The sequence below is a fragment of the Capra hircus genome, chromosome 8, assembly GCF_001704415.2.
Source record: "Capra hircus breed San Clemente chromosome 8, ASM170441v1, whole genome shotgun sequence".
In the NCBI taxonomy this organism is placed as follows: domain Eukaryota; kingdom Metazoa; phylum Chordata; class Mammalia; order Artiodactyla; family Bovidae; genus Capra; species Capra hircus.
The window spans coordinates 74,177,013-74,197,856 of NC_030815.1; the positions used below are offsets into that span (position 1 = coordinate 74,177,013).

Genomic DNA, 20,844 nt, shown 5'->3' on the forward strand with positions numbered 1-20,844 from the left:
GTCCACACAAAATCTTGCACACAAATGTTTACAGCAGCATTATTCGTAATGGCAAAAAGTGAAAACAATCAAAATGTTTTCACCAACTGAAGAGTTGGTAAGTAAAATGCAATATATATATACATATATCCATATAATAGATTATCCATGATAAAAACAAAAACATTGAATATATGCTACAAGGTAAATGAAACTTTTTGCTTATGAGAACACTGAAAGGAAAATGTCAAAAAAAAAAAGTATACTTTGGCTCAAACACTTTATTTTGGTAAAAAGGGGCCTAGGCAATCCCACAATATCCTGTAAAAACAAACAAAGCCCTTCCAACACCTAAGGTAGAGAGGAAAAACATGTTTAAAAGTTTACAACTAACAAAACAGTTTCAGGTCAAGATTTATTAGGTAGTGATTTGCATTTAATGGTCTAGATAAATACTTTATGGTAGAAAGTGCACAATAGACTCAGATGTGTTGGGTCCAAAGTGCCTTGAGCTTTGCTGAATCTGAGCATCTTTAGAGGGGCCACTCAGCTCACATCCACCCCTTTGCCAACATCCTCACCCCTCTCCTGCAGCTGGTCCCCTTGACTCAGTGGTATATCCTACCACCTCCCTCCCTTGGCCACCAATGATGGACACATCACACTTATAACCAGTTTTCAGTTTTGAATCATCATTTCTGTCTAAAATGTCCATTTTGGTGAACCAGGAGACACAAGCAGGAGAAAGTGTGTGAGTCTTTGGTAAAAACACCTCCATTAGAACCCTGCTCCTACAGGGAGACATTCCCTGTCCCAGGACACAAGTGAGGAGGTGACCATTAAAAACTCTCCATGGGCGAAAGGTGAGACGAAAAGGTGAGACAGGAGTCAGGAGGCACAGCAGAGGGAGAAGAAATCAGGATGAAGATGTAAAGGGCAGCAGAGCAAGAACGAGCAGGCTGAGGTCAGCGAAGACCGGAGCCCTGGAGAGCTCCCCTCCTCATTCCTGACACCGACCCCCGTCCCTGGACAGAATCGCCTCCCTTCCCTCCTGACACAAATGGCCCCTCTTCTCCTCCTTCTGTACCTCTGTGAGAGGAACCACAGAAAGGTCTTCCACACAAGTGCAACGCATCCATCACCTTCCAGATCTACCATCTCATTTGCAGATGAGGAAAGTGAAAACCATGCTTTTTTTTTTTTTTTTTTTTTTGAGGGACTCCCAAATTGCTTTCCACAGCAGCCTTGGATTTTTACATTCCTGACACCAGTGAATGCTATTTAAATTATGTTTTTTAAAGTGCTCTGGAAACTCTGTTCAGAGGAAATTGTGCAAGAAGTCTTAAATCTATAAGTTAGAGCCAATTGGGTGGGCAGCCTTGTCCCCACCCCCGCCCTGAAGGGCGCCACCGAGGCCCACAGAGCAGCTTTAAACACCAGTATAAAGTGACAGACAAGCCAGGGCATGGGTCCTGCCCAAAGCCATGGCAATGGTGCTAGAATAACCATATTTTCTTCTTTTCTGAATTCCTGACACTCTGGCTCCTGGGGCCACTCTGGCTCCTGGGGCCTCCCTGGCCAGCAAGTTCCTGCAGACAACAAACAACTCCCCTGTGAGTGTGCCTTTTGAATGCAATCAATCTTTTACATGCAAAACGGTACCCCAACCACCTCCTGTGCCAGGCTCTCACCGGGATCCACTCCAAGCCAATAATCCCCTGTGCTAATCAACCCACAGGCTTCCCAGGTGGCTCAGCGGTAAAGAAGCCGCCTGCCAATGCAGGAGATGCGGGTTCAGTCCCTGCATCAGGAAGATTTCATGGAATAGGAAATGGTAACCCACTCCAGGATTCTTGAATGAAAAACTGCACGGACAGAGGAGTCTGGTGGGTACAGCCCACAGAGTCACAAAGAGTAGGACATGACTGAGCACACACACATGCACAGTCAGCCCACAGCCAGGTTTCAGGACAACCAGGGGCAGCCACCATGCCCCAGAACCTGTGAAAAGTACTCAGACTTGCCGATCATAAACCCACTCACCCAGTACCCTGCCTCCTCTGTTCCTTTCCAAGAAAAGCACGGCCCTTGCCTCCCAAGGACTCTGGTGCTTCCCCTGGTGCGCCCCCAACGCCACCCCCACCACAGCACCCCTTCTCCTAGGAACTTCAAGTAACAAACTCTTTTCAACAGCAGTCCCTTCCCATCTGCTGGCCTCACAACACTTGAAAAATGATTTTTTTAAAAACCTACATTTTTTTAAACAGACCCACTCTAGAAACAAACATTATCCCCAGAAATCTTAGAATCTGGACCAGGAAATTCACATCCAGAGGATGCCACAACTTTGGAAAAAGCCTGACCCAGGAGATGTCTCCTAGCTGACTTTCAAAGGAGGGGAGAGAAGGGACCAAAAAAAAAGGAGGGAGAGGCCCGTGGCCTGGAGCCACAGAAAATGACAGGGTAGGTCAGTGGGAAGATCCTGGTAAGAAGGCAGGCGGTAGAGAGGTACCAAGGCGAGCGTGGCTTTGGGAAGGGACAGGAAGGAAATGGGACCGATTGCTGGATGCAAGTGGAGTCCCGCGGGCCCGAGGGTCCTCAGCTGTCCAGCTCCTCCTTGATGGTGATGCGCAGCGGGCAAATGCGCAGTGGTTCTGGGGACCCGTCACCCCGCGAGCCGCCCAGGTAGAAATAAGGCCGCACCTCCCCGAAGCGGGCGTGGAAGGTGTACAGGTGGCAGTGGCGCTCAGCGTCATAGAAGGACAGCTCGCCCTCCTCGCACTCCAGCTCCACGCGCAGGCGGCGCGGGATGGCGGGGACCAGGGGTGAGGTGGCGGGATCCGAGGTCACGCAGTGGTCGCCGTCCACGCCCTGCGTGCGGCCCACGTACCAGAAGCCCGAGCGCGTGTCATGGTAGCAGCTGTGCGCGTGGCCCTCGGTGCCCGCATCCTGTCGCGTCCGCACCACCCCCACGCGCCAGCTGGCCAGTGCCCCCAGGTCCACCTCCCAGGCGTGTGAGCCCTGCGACAGGACGCAGGAGCCCAGCAGGCAGGGCGCCGATGAGAAGCGCTCCGGGTTCTCCACCTGCACCCGGTAGCCGTGGTTGGTGACGCTGGTGAGGTCATCGGACACGGAGAGCCAGCCAGCCGCGGTGTTGGGATCAAGGCTGAAAGGCACTGGGTGCAGAGGGAAGAGAGTGGGGAAATCAGACCAGCCTGCGGCCTCGGGTCCCCCTAAACTGACCCACTGTGTTCCACCTGGCCCAGTGAACAAAGGGGGCTGCCCTGGGCTGGGGGTTGCATTATAGGTTGAAATGTGCCTTGCACAGCCTAGATGAGAAGGGAGTTTGGGCAAGAATGGATACATGTATATGTATGGCTGAGTCCCTTCACTGTTCACCTGAAACTATCACAACATTGTTAATCAGCTACACCCCAATACAAAATAAAGTTCAAAAAAAAAATGTGCCCTACAAAAAAGCTATGTTGAAGTCTTAACCCCAGCACCTCAGGAAGTGACCTTATGTGAGAATGAGGTTCTTGACAGATGTTAACAATTTAAGATGAGATCAGATGGGAAGAGAGGGGGCCCCTGATCCAATATAACTGTTGTCCTTATAAAAAAGGAGAAAACCAGTTACATGAAGGGAAAAGCCCTCTGATGATGGAGGCACAGGTCACAGTGCTGCAACTGCCTACACCGAGCTCACCAGAAAATACCAAAATTTAGGAAGACGCAAAGAAGGATCCTCCCCTACAGGTTTCAGAGGCAGTGTGGCCCTGCGGACACCTTGGCTTTAGACTTCTAGCCTCTGGAACCATGAGAATAAAATTCTGTCATTTTAAAGCATCCAGACTTCAGTCTTTTGTGAGGATAGCCACAGGAAGTCAGTGAACCTCACAAGATGCCTGTACCACCTTAGAAAAGCATGTGACATGCCCCTGGTAACTGACATTTCTCCCCATAAATTCATGTCTCAGTTTGGGATGCTACTGCAAAAGTATCAGAGGTGGGGTGGCTTAAACAACAGGACAATATTTCCCATGGTTCTGCTTCTGGAATTCTGAGACCAGGGATCCAGCATGCTTACATTCTGGTGAGGGCCCTCTTTTTGGTTTACAGATGGCTGCCTTCTTACTATGTCCTCATAAGGCAGAGGGAGAGAGAGAAAAGAAGCCAGCTCTCTGGTGTCTCTTCTTAAAAGGGCACTAATCTGATCATCAGAGGGCCCCATCCACATGACCTCTTCTAACTATGATCACCTCTCAAAGGCCCTGCTTTCAAATTCCATCACATAGAGGTTAGGCCTTCAATATACGAATTTGGTCGGGGACACATTCAGTCCACAGCGACTTGTATGGGCTAGCATCACCTTGGGAGAGGCAGCCCTAAACTGAGGAGCTCTTCTCTTTCATTATATATACAATATGGTTCTGAATAGAAAGGGAAGTCAGCTGCTCTTTCCAGAGAGGTGGCCAAGTGTCAGGACTCAAAAAAGGAAGGCACTCTGTCAGGAATGGTTTGAGCAGCAGGACAGGAGTGGAGCAGGGCACAGGGACCTGCGTGAAAGAGGCTGGAAAGGTGACCAGTGCAGGGAGGAGGAGATCTTATGCAGCAGGAAGCGGGAAGGAGTTTGTTCAGCTGGCCCTCTGCCCAGCATGACCTCCCTCGGCCTCTTACACCTGCCTAGGGCCCCCACTCACCAGATTCGACACACATAACCATCTTCCTCCAGACGCGGTACTTCAGGGAGTCCAGGTACTTGCAGACGTCGATGAGCATGCCGGGCTGGATGGGCTCCGGCTCCATCGTACAGAAGAGGCTGGGAAAGGAGAAGTGGGCTTTGGAGGGCAGGGCCAGGGCCAGGCGTCTAGGCCTAGCTCAGTCAGTTGGAAGCAGGATCCCTTGCCTCAGGTCTGCATTTCCTGGCTGCCTTTTTCAAGGCAAACCAACAACGGGCCCTGTTGGGAGATGAACTAGGAACCAATTGGGTGGCTCATACCCTTTAGGACTCAGTACTAGAGCCCTTCCTGCCCTCGCTGGGATAAATATAAATAGGAGGTTCTGAGACATGGTTTAATTTCATGTGAGCAGAAATGACACATACACATCAGGTCATAGGATGTCTGAGTCGGAAGGCACCTTAGGGGCCCTCTAGTCCCACATGTTGAAAGTGTCACTGGCCTTTGCTTGAACACCTCCAGTGACAGGGAACTCACTACCACCCAAAGCATTCTCTTCCATCTTTGTACCGCTCTGACTGGGACACAATTATTCCATATTCATCTCTGTGACCCAAAAACCATCAACACAAACTTGTATGTCCTGAGACTCTCGGTGGGGGGAGCTGACCAAGAAACAAGGTTAAATGTTGGGCTGACTGTCAGAGAACTACGAGCACCATGAAGGATGACGATCTCTCCCCACATAGTAGATGGTCACACTCCACCCTCAGGAAGACAACGCTGCACCACTGCAAACTGGAGGTCTTGAGAGAGGGCTCTCCACTTGGCCGGTCCCACTGCTGCCTCTGTACTGCACCAGCTGGCCTCACCACCTGCCTGGCCCAGGAGCCACCTGAGGTTGCACCCCTGGTATTTCTGCCTATGCTTCCCCTCCCCCTACCAGACTTGGCAACTTACCGGCGTTTTCGGCTCTTGTGTTTCTGGAAAAAAAAAAAAACCAGATACACAAACGTAGGCACAGAGAAAACATATAAACCTCTGACCTCAAAAGGAGGCATACATCCCATGTTGATGGATTAGAAGTTTAATATTATTAAATTAATATTAATATAAGGTTATTAATAATATTAAGGTTAATATTGCTATAATTAAATTATTAATAATATTGTTACAACGGCAATACCATCCCCAAAATAAATACTTTAATAAATAAATAGATATTTTAAAAACAACATAGCCAGGGCTGCTGATCTCAGGGTCCCCACTGGCCTCTGACATCTGGCCCCTGTCACTAGATCTGGACGCTGCACTCCTCACCATGAGAAAGGAAACGTCATCCTCCTTCATCTCCATCTGCAGCCGCTCAATCTCGTGGGCCAAGGCCTCCGTGTCCTCCGTCAGCCGCTTCATCTTCTCCTCCGCCAGGTGCTGCTTCTGCCTTGCCTCGTTGGCCATGGCATCCAGGATGGCCTGCTCCTCCACGCGCAGGAACTCGCGGAGCTTGTCAAATTCCCGGCGGATCCGTGCTTCTAGCCAGGCGGCCTCCACCTGCAGCATAAGGTGGGGCCGGGTGGGGCAGAGGAGGGGCGGAGCCTCAGCCATCACCCAGCGGGTGGCCCCCAGATGTTTAGCAAAGGAACTCCATTTTTTAAGAAAAGAAATCATGTGCAGAACCTCCGAAGATAAAATAGAGATGCAGTTTTCTTAGCACATATTTGTAAGTTTAAAGTAAGTCAAACAGCATAGGGACTTCCCTGGTAGTCCAGTGGTTGAAAATCCCCCTTTTAATGCGTGGGACGTAGATCCCATATGGCTTGGGGCAACTAAGCTGGTCCTCCAAAAGGAAGACCCTGGAGTGCAGCCAAAAGTTTTTTTAAAAAAAGAAATGTTTTACATAAAAAAGTCAAACAGCATAATGAGATTGTTTAGATAAATGAATAAAACAAAATCAGTGCTTATAGAGGACAACTGCAATTCTATAAATTCCTCGGTAATATTTTGTACTTGCATAGGTTGTACGATAGTGAGGGAAACTCTGAATCACAGAAGTGAACTGTTGCAGACAGCAACGATGTTTAAAAATCACTCACCTTCCAAGATTAGGACTTCAACTTTGATAGATCTGATAGACGCTTACCCAAAAAAATAGTAGAATTTATTTATTTTGAAACTGAATCAATAACATGCTAATATGACAAAGTGATTCACTGAAAGGGAGGGAAATGATTTATTGAAAGGGCTTCCCAGATGACACAGTGGTAAAGAATCTGCTTGCCAATGCAGGAGACAAGGGTTTAATCCCTAGGTCAGGAATATCCCCTGGAGGAGGAAATGGAACCCTATGCCAGTATTCTTGCCTGGAAAATCCCATTGACAGGGGAGCCTGGAGGGCTACAGTCCATGGGGTCACGAAGAGTTGGACATGACTGAGCACGCATGCACAATTTATTGAAAAAAGGCAAACTAGGAAAAATATTTCCAACATATATGAGATTGCTATTCTTCATATACAAAGTGCTCTTAAGTCTCTACAAGAAGAAAAGACAAACATCCCAAGAAAAAGAATGTGAACATTCACAGAAAAAATACAGATAGCTGTTATTCTTATGAAAGGAAGCACACTTACTTTAATAACCAAAGAAAAGCATAGGAGGAGAGATGGCATAGTTGAAATATCAGGTAAAAAGACTGACAATGTACAGTGGAAGACACTGAAATTTGGGAGGATTCTTATCACACAGGGGGATAAAAAACAGAGTGGACAGGAAAAGCCAGCCAGTGCAAAGTCAGCTCCAGCCAGCCTCACACTGGCCATGGAGCCTCTCAATAAAGGGGAAGACACAAACTTTCACCTCTCATCCACCAGGATGGACTGAATTGAGAGGAAAAGCATTAATCAAGCCAGAATCCTGGACTCTCCACAACTGACTACATGAGAATTCTACAGCAGCTGGGATGGACAGACAGGGGCTGTCACTTGGACATACGGACACAACCCAGGTATCCCCAATGCATCCCACATCAGGCCAGCCAGGCAGACGGCACTGGCCAAGCTTGAGGGGAGATGAAGCTGGGGGGCATAAGGGTTGGATGAGGGCCCTTGAGGCCATGGTGAGGAGCTTGAACTAGACAGTTTTAAGCAGAGGAGTGACACAAACCATCTATTTTATTTAAAAGATCAGTCCACTGCAAGGAGTGTGGACTGCATACAAGAGCGAAAGCATGGGGCCCAAGTAGGCGGGCGGGCAGAGGCGATGGGGACCTGGAACAGATGCTGGGAGTGGAGAGGGCAATCAACGGACAGGCGCATTCTGGAGACGGTGGATGTGAGGTGTGAGAATCGGGGTGTCGCTGGTTTGAGAACCCCAGCAGGTGGTGCAGCATTCCACCTGTCATCAGTCTGAGTTCACAGGCACAGGGGACTGCGGAAGCCGCTTGGTGGTTGCTGGCGTGGCCATGCCCAGGTGTTTGAAGATGCCACAACATCACAATCAGCACCCAAGGACACAGCTGTGCTCGCCAGCAGGGCTGGTGAAGGCTGACCCTGTAGCAGCAGCCATGGCCAGGGCCAGGGCCAGACCACCCGCACCTCTACCCCACAGTAGTCCAGGTATGCCCATCTGCACCCTCAGCCCCAGTGTTCACTCACCTGATTGTGCTTGGCGATGGCTTCATAGGAGCGCTGCATCGCCCAGAAGGCCTTGGCTTTCTCCCGCAGCGCATGCTCCATGTTCCTGCACTTGGCCTGCCAAGAGGGACCAGAAGGAGGTGGGTTAGGGGCAGAGGCCGGGCAGGGACGCAGCACACCACAGCACAGCTGGAGGTGCACTTCACTGTGGGTACCACTCGACCATTATTTACTGAACCCAGTCCAGCCACATGCTGGGGGACACAGTGGGGAAAGCACAGCTCTGACCCTGCACCTGATGGTGTAGGGCACAAAGGGCCTCCGATACCCTCTAACCCAGCACCTTTGTTTACACCCGATACAGAAAGGGAAACAGCTGAGGAGGTACAGGGACTAGTTTCCATGCTGGTCACAGGATAGAACAGGACATCCTGCTAAGCCTAAAGCTGGTACAGGCGGAGGAGTGAACCCGAGCTAGGGGCCAGCAATGTGCTCACAGGCCTCCTTCACGACTTCATGAACTGGACTGGTTTACAGTCATGAAAGAACAGGTCTGATCACGAGGTTAACCCAGTTCTTCCCACAGGACCTTGTCTAAACCACAGTCATCCTGGGTTGGTTCTAGGATCCCCAAAGATACTGAAATCCCAGGATGCTTAAGTCCCTTATGTGAAAATGCTTCAGTGCTAGTATAAAAGTCTGTGTAAGTAGTTGCAAGCACAATGTAAATGCTATGTAGATAGTTAACAGAGTGGTAAATTTAAGCTGTGTTTTTAGTCCCTAAAGCCTCATCCCCACCTAGGCCTGGTTTAGATGACAAGATTCTGGACTTTGAGCTAATGCTATAATGGGACAAGATAACTGGGGATCCTGGAAGGGGGTGGGAGTGCTCTGCAGGTGGGAGGGACATCAATCACTGGGGCCAGACTGCAGGAAGCAGCCTTGGAAATGGCCCTAAGGATCCCCACTTCCCAGTACTGCACTGCTGAAAGCCCCTGCTGGATCTACAGAAGACATGCTTCTAATCAACAGAATATGGCAAAAGTGACGGGAGATGAGCTGAGGTGACAAAAAGCCTGCACTGACCCTTTCTCATCCTCTTTTGCTCCCTATCAGATGGAAGTGATCCAACCAACAGAGCAGCCCATGGGGCTAGGAAGTAAGGGTGTCCAACCAACAGCCCATGAGGACCTGAATCCTGCTGCCAACCACACAAGTGAGCCTGAGTGGGGATCCTGGCCTCCTCTCAGATGAGACTGCAGCCCTGGTCCACACTGCCGCACCATTGAAACCCTGAGGCAGAAACACCGATCCAGTCATGCCAGATTCCTGACCCACAGACACCATGAGACAGTAGACATTTCTGTTTGAGGCCACTATGTTTGGGGTAATTTGTCCCACAGCAGCAGATAACTAGCCCATGTGTCCTACTCCACAGTCTATTCTTTTAACCACACTTCTACAGAAAATAAACAGTGATTTCCTTTACTGCAGGTTTAGTTTTCTTTTCAATTCATTCTGGTCATCCTTATGTTCTTCTTGACAATATTTAACAGATTTTTAAAAAATGTTGTTTTCTGTAATATCTCTAAGGTGTGTCACTTCAACAGCAAAATAACATTAGCATAAGTGTCCCACAAAACCACTGAAATGTCATCCCAGTGTGTTATTTGATGGGACGAGATGTTTTGTAGCAAAGCTATGTAATATTATGCCGAAGAAAAATTCCATGATTTGTGAAATAACTATGAATGTCAGGGGTAAAGCAACTGCCCACACACGTTACCCATGGCTGTGCTGGCCCCAAAGAACACACCCCTGACCCTCTGCCCTTCAACCTCGAGTTAGGGAATTATGGGGCAATGAAGAGGGAAAGGGGTAACAGTCCCTTGTCTTTCTCAAACTTTTTAATCACTTGGAGAGTTCTGCTTCAATTCAGCAAGTCCCAGCCCTAATATGTGCCCTTCTCTGAGTTGCTCGCTGGTGAGATTTACCAATGATTGTATTATTGCTGTGCTATGCTAAGTCACTTCAGTCATGTCTGACTCTTTGCAACCCCATGAACCATAGCCTGCCAGGTTCCTCTGTTCATGGGATTCTACAGGCAGGAATACTGGAGTGGGTTGCTGTGCCCTCCTCCAGGGGATCTTCTGGACCCAGGAATCAAACCCACATGTCTTATGTCTCATGCACTGGCAGGCAAGTTGTTTACCACCAGCGCCACCTGGAAAGTCTGTATTATCACTAATGAACAGTGATTACTGAGCATGCACTTTGCACAAGGCACTAAATCAGGTCCTTTACAGATATCACTCTATTGAATTCTTACATTTCTGCGAGCTAGGCACTACATTCCTAACACATAAAAGAGAAAAGAAGCCCAGAAGAATTAAGTAACATGCCAAAATTATAGTTAGCAGCAGAACCAGGCTCTGTCTGCAGAACTGCCCAAAAATAAAGGCCACAGTGTTAACCACAACATTACCCAACCTGTTTCATTAAGGGAAGTACTACTATGTTGTCCAGTTGTCTTCTGTGTTTCCAAATGTGCCATCTTATTTCCAAATTAGTTGACATCAAACATACTGTCAATGTTTTTATTTCTGGAGAATAAAAGCTTATAATTCTGGCCATACTTTGCCCAACTCCTTAAATAACCTAGCATGTTAATGAAAATTTCCTCCCATAAATGTCTAACTGAATGACACATCTTAAAAACTTAAGGAAAATCAAAAATTGGAAATGACCCAAATGTCAATCAACAAGAGATGGGTGAATAAATGATGATATTATTAAATGGGAAGCTGGGCTTCCCTGATGGTTCAGATAGTAAAGAAACTGCCTACAATGCAGGTGACCCAGGTTCAATCCCCAGGTCGGGAAGATCCCCTGGAGAAGGCAATGGCAATCCACTCAATATTCCTTCCTAGAAAATTCTATGGACAGAGGAGCCTGGTGGGTCCATGGGTCACAAAGAGTTGGACAAGACAGAGCAACTAACACTTTAACGTTTACATATGGAAAGCTACTTAGCAATAAATAAGGAATAAATTATTGATACATATACAGACGCGTTTTCTGTGATTGTAGACACACACTGAAACCATAATCACAGAAAACTAGCGAATCTGATTACATGGACCACAGCCTTGTCTAACTCAATGAAACTAAGCCATACCATGTGGGGCCACCCAAGACGGACAGGTCATGGTGGAGAGGTCTGACAGAATGTGGTCCACTGGAGAAGGGGATGGCAAACCACCTCAGTATTCTTGCCTTGAGAACCCCATGAACAGTATGAAAAGGCAAAATGATAGGATACTGAAGGAGGAACTCCTCACGTTGGTAGATGCCTAATATGCTACTGGAGATCAGTGGAGAAATAACTCCAGAAAGAATGAAGGGATGGAGCTAAAGCAAAAACAATACCCAGTTGTGGATGTGACTGGTGATAGAAGCAAGATCTGATGCTGTAAAGAGCAATACTGCATAGGAACCTGGAATGCCAGGTCCATGAATCAAGGCAAATTGGAACTGGTCAAACAGGAGATGGCAAGAGTGAACGTCAACATTCTAGGAATCAGTGAACTAAAATGGACTGGAATGGGTGAATTTAACTCAGATGACCATTATATCTACTACTGTGGGCAGGAATCCCTTAGAAGAAATGGAATAGCCATCATGGTCAACAAAAGAGTCCGGAATGCAGTACTTGGATGCAATCTCAAAAACAACAGAATGATCTCTGTTCGTTTCCAAGGCAAACCATTCAATATCACAGTAATCCAAGCCTACGCCCCAACCAGTAATGTTGACGAAACTGAAGTTGAATGGTTCTATGAAGACCTACAAAACCTTTTAGAACTAACACCCAAAAAAGATGTCCTTTTCATTATACGGGACTGGAATGCAAAAGTAGGAAGTCAAGAAACACCTAGAGTTAACAAGCAAATTTGGCCTTGGAGTACAGAATGATGCAGGGCAAAGGCTAAGAGTTTTGCCAAGAAAATGCACTGGTCATAGCAAACACCCTCTTCCAACAACACAAGAGAAGACCACACATGGACATCACTGAAATCAAATTAATTATATTCTTTGCAGCCAAAGATGGGGAAGCTCTATACAGTCAGCAAAAACAAGACCAGGAGCTGACTGTGGCTCAGATCATGAACTCCTTATTGCCAAATTCAGACTGAAATTGAAGAAAGTAGGGAAAACCACTAGACCATTCAGGTATGACCTAAATCAAATCCCTTATGATTATACAGTGGAAGTGAGAAATAGATTTAAGGGCCTAGATCTGATAGACAGAGTGCCTGATGAACTATGGACAGAGGTTCGTGACACTGTACAGGAGACAGGGATCAAGACCATCCCCATGGCAAAGAAATGCAAAAAAGCAAAATGGAGGTCTGAGGAGGCCTTATAAATATCTGTGAAAAGAAGAGAAGTGAAAAGCAAAGGAGAAAAGGAAAGATATTCCCATTTGAATGCAAAGTTCCAAAGAATAGCAAGGGGAGATAAGAAAGCCTTCCTCAGTGATCAGTGCAAAGAAACAGAGAAAAACAATAGAGTGAGAAAGGCTAGAGATCTCTTCAAGAAAATTAAAGATACCAAGGGAACATTTTATGCAAAGATGGGCTTGATAAAGGACAGAAATGGTATGGACCTAACAGAAGCAGAAGATATTAAGAAGAGGTGGCAAGAATACACAGAAGAACTATACAAAAAAGATCTTCACGACCCGGATAATCACGATGGTGTGATCACTCACCTAGAGCCAGACATCTTGGAATGTGAACTCAAGTGGGCCTTAGGAAGCATCACTACGAACAGAGCTAGTGGAGGTGATGGAATTCCAGTTGAGCTATTTCAAATCCTGAAAGATGATGCTGTGAAAGTGCTGCACTCAATATGCCAGCAAATTTGGAAAACTCAGCAGTGGCCACAGGACTGGAAAAGGTCAATTTTCATTCCAATCCCAAAGAAACGCAATGCCAAAGAATGCTCAAACTACCACACAAGTGCACTCTTCTCACACGCTAGCAAAGTAATGCTCAAAATTCTCCAAGCCAGGCTTCAGCAATACGTGAACCGTGAGCTCCCAGATGTTCAAGCTGGTTTTCGAAAAGGCAGAGGAACCAGAGATCAAATTGCCAACATCCAGTGGATCATGGAAAAAGCAAGAGAGTTCCAGAAAAACATCTATTTCTGCTTTATTGACTATGCCAAAGCCTTTTACTGTGTGGATCACAATAAACTGTGGGAAATTCTGAAAGAGAGGGGAATACCAGACCACCTGACCTGCCTCTTGAGAAACCTATACGCAGGTCAGGAAGCAACAGTTAGAACTGGACATGGAACAACAGACTGGTTTCAAATAGGAAAAGGAGTACATCAAGGCTGTATATTGTCACCCTGCTTATTTAACTTATATGCAGAGTACATCATGAGAAATGCTGGGCTGGAAGAAGCACAAGCTGGAATCAAGATTGCCGGGAGAAATATCAATAACCTCAGATATGCAGATGACACCACCCTTATGGCAGAAAGTGAAGAGGAACTAAAGCGCCTTTGATGAAAGTGAAAGACGAGAGTGAAAAAGTTGGCTTAAAGCTCAACATTCAGAAAACGAAGATCATGGCATCCAGTCACATCACTTCATGGCAAATAGATGTGGAAACAGTGGAAACAGTGTCAGGCTTTATTTTCTGGGCTCCAAAATCACTGCAGATGGTGATTGCAACCGTGAAATTAAAAGACGCTTACTCCTTGGAAGAAAAGTTATTACCAACCAAGATAGCATGTTAAAAAGCAGAGACGTTACTTTGCCAACAAAGGTCCATCTAGTCAAGGCTATGGTTTTTCCAGTGGTCATGTATGGATGTGAGAGTTGGACTGTGAAGAAAGCTGAGCACCAAAGAATTGATGCTTTTGAACTGTGGTGTTGGAGGAGTCTCTTTAGAGTCCCTTGGACTGCAAGGAGATCCAACCAGTTCATCCTAAAGATCAGTCCTGGGTGTTCATTGGAAGGACTGATGCTGAAGCTGAAACTCTAATACTTTGGCCACCTCATGCGAAGAGTTGAGTCACTGGAAAAGACCCTGATGCTGGGAGGGATTGAGGACTAGAGGAGAATGGGATGACAAGATAAGATAGCTGGATGGCATCACCAACTCGATTGAGTTTGGGTAAACTCCGGGAGTTGGTGATGGACAGGGAGGCCTGGCATGCTGCAATTCATGGGGTCACAAAGGGTCAGTCACGACTGAGCGACTGAACTGACTGATACATAGACGAGTCAAAAAGTATATGTATATATTATTTTGCAGGAAAGTACATACAGTTTCAACCCATTTATGTGAAGATCAAGATCAGCAACACTAATCCAAGGTGACAAATCAGAATTAGTGCCCCTTGGTTTTAAGAAATACCTCCCTCCGCTGAGGTCATAAAGATAATCTTCTACAGTATTTAAAGCTTTACAGCATGTCCTTCCACATAGCCTGCTGCTTCTATCCAATCCCCACCTGCTTCAGGCAACTATCCCAACATGGCCTTGAAAACTCGACTTGGGACCCTCCCCCACTTCCTCTAGAATGCTGCTTTGATTTTCCCAGTGTAGTTTAGATGCCCCTCCATGGACACTTTTACTTCATACCCAGCATCATTGTCTCACATTCCTGGAAAGGCTGCAGGCTTCCTGGGGGTAGGTCCTCATGCCTGGTCCTCTCACCAAGCACACTGATGCTCCATAAATTGCAGACAGAATGAAGGCTTGCTCTGCAAAGGCAGAGGCTTTCATCCACTGCTCCCTGGTGGCTCAGGCGGTAAAGAATCTGCTTGCCAATGCAGGAAATGGGTCCGAAAGATCCCCTGGAGGAGGAAATGGCAACCCACTCCAGTATTCTTGCCTGGAGAATCCCATGGACAGAGGAGCCTGGCAGGCTATAGTCCATGGGGTCAAAAAAGAGTCGGGCATGCCTAAGCGACTGAGGATGCATGCACGTATTCGATCATGCCCACCTGACTCCAAGAAGGCAGGGGATTGGCCTGGCACAGAGCAAGCACTCAGTCCATACCTGCTGGCCTACTGATGGGGGCCCTCATCCACACAAGCCTCTAAGAACCCAAACACAGAGGCAGCTGCCCTCACAGCTCCCGGAAAAGTGGGCTGGTAGGGAAGACCTTAGCCCGACACCAGAGAAGGGTCTATCAATGTCACTCACTGGAGTAAGAGCAGAGCAAGGTCCCAGGTGAACTCTACAGTAACTGCTCTGGCTTTGGACAAGTTACTTAATCTCTCTGAGACTCAGTATTACTGTCTGTAAAATGGGAAGAATAGTACCCAGGTGTAGTAAGCTGAATACCAGTTCCTCCAGAGATGTGTGCTAAGTTGCATCCAATTCTTTGCAACCCCATGGACTGTAGCCCACCACGTTCCTCTTTCCATGGGATTCTCCAGTCAAGAATACTGCAGTGAAAGTGGGTTGCTATACCCTCCTCCAAAGATGTCCTTGTCCTAATCCTGGGAATGTGTTACCTCGTGTGGCAAAAGTGATTTTGTAGATGTGATTAAAATATGGACTTTAAGATGGGGAGATCATCCTGGATTGTCCACAGGGGCTCCCTGTAATCATGAGGGTCTTTCCAAGAGGGAGTCAGAGAAGACAATGAGACAACAGAAGCAGAAGCTGGAATGATGTACTTCAGGATGATGGAGGAAAAGGCCTCCAAAAGTTGGACAAGACAATGAAAGGAACCCTCTTCTGGCTTCCAAAAGGCACAGGGTCCTGCCAACACCTTGATGTTTGGACTTCTGACCTCCAGAACTGTGGGATAACAAATCTGTACGGTGTTCAACCAGAGTCTGTGGCAATTTATGACAACAGCAATTGGAAACTAATACAACCTCATAGAGTATTTGTGAGGATTAAATGTGTTGACAAAAACCCTTACGAGTACCTGGTACATAGTAAGTGCTCAAAAAGTACTGGCTGCAGACTTCTCTGGTGGTTCAGTGGTTAAGAATCTCCCTGCCGGTGCACAGGACACAGGTTCAATCCCTGGTCCAGGAAGATCCCACATGCTGTGGAGCAACGAAGTGTGGGCAACTGAGCCCATGCGCTGCAACCAGAGAGTAGCCCCTACTTGCCACAACTAGAGAAGACCTGCATGCAGCAATGAAGACTCAGCACAGACAAAAATACATACATAAGTATTTTTAAAAAGGATGTTGTCTGCTATGGTTGTTATTTTTGGTGGAGTTCCTCGTGTGGTTGCCAAAGTAGTCTCCAACACACAAATCAAATTGCCAAACCCCCATGCAAAAGCTTTCTGGGCTCCCCATTGGCCTACTCTCCCTACACCTCCACCTACTCCAACCATCCAGAACTACAACTTGACTCTCTGCAGGCTGACCTCCCCCAGCTCCATGGGGCAAGGGCTCTGGTTTACTGACCTCTGCAGCCTCAGCTCCCAGGACAGCCCTGGCACACAGCTGTCTAATACAAGTGATGCCAGTTGGCACCAGGCTGAGCACACTCCTCAGATCTTTGGGACTGGACTCCTTGACCCCTCAGACACTGTCCTGAGTGACCACTGCTCGGATGGCATCCTTCCTCTGCTTAAAACATTCCCACTACTTCCCAGTCTTTTGGGGGGTTTTTTGAGATTTTTTTGTTTTGATGTGGATCATTTTTAAGTCTTTACTGAATTTGTTAAAATATTGCTTCCATTCTATGTTTTGGGGTGTTGTTTTTATTTTGGACTCGAGGCATGTGTGACCTTGTCTCCCCAACCAGAGATCAAACTCACACCCCCTGCAATGGAAGGTGAAGTCTTAAACATGGGACCACCATGGAAGTCCTCTCTCTACAGTCTTCAGGATAAAGGATAAGCCTGGGACCTCCTGGCTCCTTCTGCATCTCCATCCTCATTCTTTCTCACCCTGAAATTCTCTAGGTACTGGAAAATCTGGCCTCCCTCCTCTGGACCCTTACACATGCCACTGCCTGAAATACCTTCCCTGACCCCTTTCATCTGGCTGCTGGTGCTAAGTTACTTCAGTCGTGTCCGACTCTGTGCGACCCCATAGATGGCAGTTCACCAGGCTCCCCCATCCCTGGGATTGTCCAGGCAAGAATACTGGAGTGGGTTGCCATTTCCTTCTCCAATGCACGAAAGCCTGGCTAACACCTCCTTATTCCTTGGGTCTTTGCTTAAAGCTCCATGAAGGTATGAATTACTGTTTAGCTCCTGTTGCGCAGTATCCCCAGGGCCTAGCAGTATAAGACATCTGTTGAATAAACAGTAACAGGTCATTAGACGGTATGTACTTGCTGGTACCTGGCTCACTGATCTTGAATCCTGGCTTAGCCCAGACCTGGAGATTCTGCCTTAGTGTTCTTGGCCTTGACCCCCACCCACCTTCCTGATCTATATCTGCCAGCCCCACAGTGACTCATCACGACTTGATCCATGGTGTCCCCTTACCTCGACACCAGCCCCCAGGATGCCCAGAATGCCCACACTTATTAATACATCGGCTGTCTCAAATCAGGACCTGGCAGTTCTGTCAGGTAAAATAAGAAAAAGCAATGTTGTTCAAACACTCTTCAAATAAGCATGTTGATGACACTCTCCTTCACTTGGACTTTGCCAAAATGTATATGGAACTGTCTACTTTCACTGTGAACTTCCCTGGTGGCTCAGTAGTAAAGAATCTGCCTGTCAATGCAGGAGACGTGGGTTCGATCCTTGGGTCAGGAAGACCCCCCTGGAGAAGAAAATGGCAACCCACTCCAGTATTATTGCCTAGAAAATCACATGGACAGAGGAGTCTGGTAAGCTACATTTCATCGGGTCATAAAAGAGTCAGACACAGCTTAGTGACTAAATAACAACAAAGGCATTAAACCAAACTAAAACAGTATCTGAAGAATAGGCATTCTTACAGAATTATTTTCAACTTTTTGAAATACACTTATTTTCAATACACTCATCTTCAGACTAGCTAACCAGTGTTCTCCAAACTGTGGGTCTGACCTATGTATTAGTTGGTATTAGCAGGTGATAAAATAATGTTTTATAGCCTGTGCAATTTTTAAAATACAATGACAGAAAATGCCAGACTACAATAGAGATTTTCACAGAATTTTTGTTTCCACTGATACAGAACATGATACATACATGTGGCTGTTCTGAGTCATAATGGAAAAAAATATTTCTCAGTGTGGGAAGCCTGGTGTGCTGCAGTCCATGGGGTCACAATCAGAAACGACTGAGCGACTGAACAACAACAATGGGCCAGCAAAGGTCAGAAATTCTGAAAACTCCTGAGCTGGCTAATCCTTATTTCCTGATCATTTTCCTTCCTGTGCCAAAAACTTCATGTTAGTTTTCCCTTATAAGTTGCTCCTTGATTTTTCTTGTTGTTCAGTCACTCAGTCATGTCTGACTCTTTGGCACCCCATGGACTGCAGCACCCCAGGCTTCCCTGTCCTTCACCATCTCCTGGAGTTTGCTCAAACGCCTGTCCATTGAGTCGATGATGCCATCCAACCATCTAATCCTCTGTGGTCCCCTTCTCTTCCTGCCCTCAATCTTTTCCAGCATCAGGGTCTTTTCCAGTGGGTTGGCTTTCCACATCAGGTGGCCAAAATACTGGAGCTCCTTTATTTATAACCAGTGAAACTCCAGGCATGGGAGATGCTGAGAGAGTGATCCAGGATATACTAGCTGGCCAGGGCCAGAGGCCTCCCCAGAGCTATCCAATACATGGGGCCCAGGAAGTAGGTGAGGGAGGTGCTGCTGCTGCTGCTGCTACATCACTTCAGTCGTGTCCGACTCTGTGAGACCCCATAGACAGCAGCCCACCAGGCTCCCCCGTCCTGGGATTCTCCAGGCAAGAACACTGGAGTGGGTTGCCATTTTCTTCTCCAATGCATGAAAGTGAAAAGTGAAAGTGAAGTCGCTCAGTTGTGTCCGACCCTCAGCGACCCCATGGACTGCAGCCTTCCAGGCTTCGGGGGAGACCTAAAAGCTCCATCCCCTTGACCAGGACTTCGGGTGCTGCACCTCTGCCTTCTGTGTACCAAGTTCCAGGGTTACTGGACTTACTCAACCTGTGCTTCTAAAATGGGCATGAGCCACATTCGCCTGGTAGAAAGGGTGCAGAGCCTCAGCCCTTCAGAGGTGGGCGGGCGGTCTTAAGAACATCTTGTAACCCCAATTCTCAGGCTTCTTGTTGAGAGTCTCTCCTCCATTTCAGACCCCCTGGGCGGTGCTCGATGTAGGCTCTGTATGTTACCAGGAGAAGACGGGGTCCTGAGAAGGCACCAGCAAGCTGGCAGGGGTAAGAGGGACGGGACTGGGCACACCCAGCCCTGGCAGGCTGGAGTGCAGGAGCAGCGGGGTCAGGATGCTAGGTTCGGTCCACGTGCGCGCTCGGCCAACTCCCGCCCGCAGCAACTCTTACCCGAAAGTCGTGGGCGGTGTCCTTCACCGGCTGCACGCGGTGTCCCTGGTGCCGGGGGTCGGCCTGGCACGAGCAGCACAGCAGCTCCTTGTCGTCGAGGCAGAAGAAGTTGAACTGGCCGCGGTGCAGGCGGCAGAGGCGCGGGGAGCGGTGGCCGGTCCAACGCGCGCCCTCGGCCTCCTCGCGCAGCAGCTTCTCCACCAGGTTGTTGAGGGTGTGGTTGGTGCGCAGGTCGGCGGGGGCTGCGCGGTCCTTGCACACCGGGCAGGTGGGCGCCACCTGAACCTCCCAGCAGCGGGTCACGCACCCGCGGCAGAAGTTGTGGCCGCAGCGCAGAGTCACGGCATCGCGGAAGGGATCATAGCAGACGGCGCACAGCAGCTCCTCCTTGAAGGAGCGGGAAGGCCCAGGGGACGCGGCGGGCCCTGGCTCCATAGCCTTCCCGGCTCTCGAGCCGGTAACTTTCACTCCAGTCCCTCCCACCCGCCTGACTGCTCCCCCAACCCTGAGAGAGGTGCCCAGCCTCTTCCGTTCGGAGCACTGAGCGACAGCGGCCCCGGCCAATTGCTCGGGGCGTGCTTAGGAGGCTCCGCCCCAGTTCCGGTCAGCTCAGGAAACCCCGGAAGAGTGGGGCGCAGCCCATCTGCTCTGCTGTCCGCGCGGGTTCTAGGCGTGCCCGTCAAGTTTAGCCAAGAAAAAACTACCCATCCGTGCTTAAGGGCTTCCGTAGCATTGAAACCTACTTCCGATTTCAAATGGAAAATGAAGTCTAGGAGACACTTCCTTGGTTCCCGGAAATCTCAGGCTAGCGAGGTGGGAGAAGCCAGAGCTCCTTACTTCCTGGTTCCGAGTAGAGCGTGATCTTACAGCGTTGTTAGCGTTTTTACCGCTTGAGTTTGCAGTGCTCCTTTGAAAGGTCTATGCCCGCGCTTGAATTAGTTGTTTACTTATTTTGGCCTATTTAGTTCCTGCCTGCTGGGGTAAGGAAGAAATGAGAGCAGGGGGCAGTGGAAGACCTCTGAGAAGACCCAATTCTTGTCTTGTTTGGATAGGCAGGCAAGTCACAATCTTTA

The 20,844-nt window shown here is 48.1% G+C and overlaps 1 protein-coding gene across 2 annotated transcripts; it reads right to left on the minus strand.

The window, feature by feature from the left end:
- TRIM35 (tripartite motif containing 35) lies at positions 243-20,267 on the minus strand. 2 transcript variants are annotated; one of them, XM_018052360.1, is made up of 6 exons: positions 19,772-20,267; positions 8,314-8,409; positions 5,982-6,212; positions 5,622-5,644; positions 4,683-4,801; positions 243-3,155 (listed from the first exon to the last, which is right to left on the minus strand). In XM_018052360.1, the coding sequence occupies exons 1-6, from the start codon at positions 20,204-20,206 to the stop codon at positions 2,578-2,580; spliced, it is 1,482 nt and encodes a 493-aa protein (XP_017907849.1). In that variant the 5' UTR covers positions 20,207-20,267; the 3' UTR covers positions 243-2,577. The 2 variants fall into 2 exon arrangements, with proteins under 2 accessions (XP_017907849.1, XP_013821590.2); XM_013966136.2 differs by lacking the exon at positions 5,622-5,644 and having other exon boundaries at positions 2,729-3,155.

What these genes read in the sequence shown, in the direction of transcription:
- TRIM35 (XM_018052360.1), bottom strand. Translation starts at nt 20,206, where the DNA reads ATGGAGCCAGGGCCCGCCGCGTCCCCTGGGCCTTCCCGCTCCTTCAAG. An exon ending in ACACCGCCCACGACTTTCGG is followed by an intron (nt 8,410 to 19,771) that starts GTAAGAGTTGCT and finishes CCCTCTTGGCAG; the next exon opens with GCCAAGTGCAGGAACATGGA. An exon ending in CCATCGCCAAGCACAATCAG is followed by an intron (nt 6,213 to 8,313) that starts GTGAGTGAACAC and finishes CTTATGCTGCAG; the next exon opens with GTGGAGGCCGCCTGGCTAGA.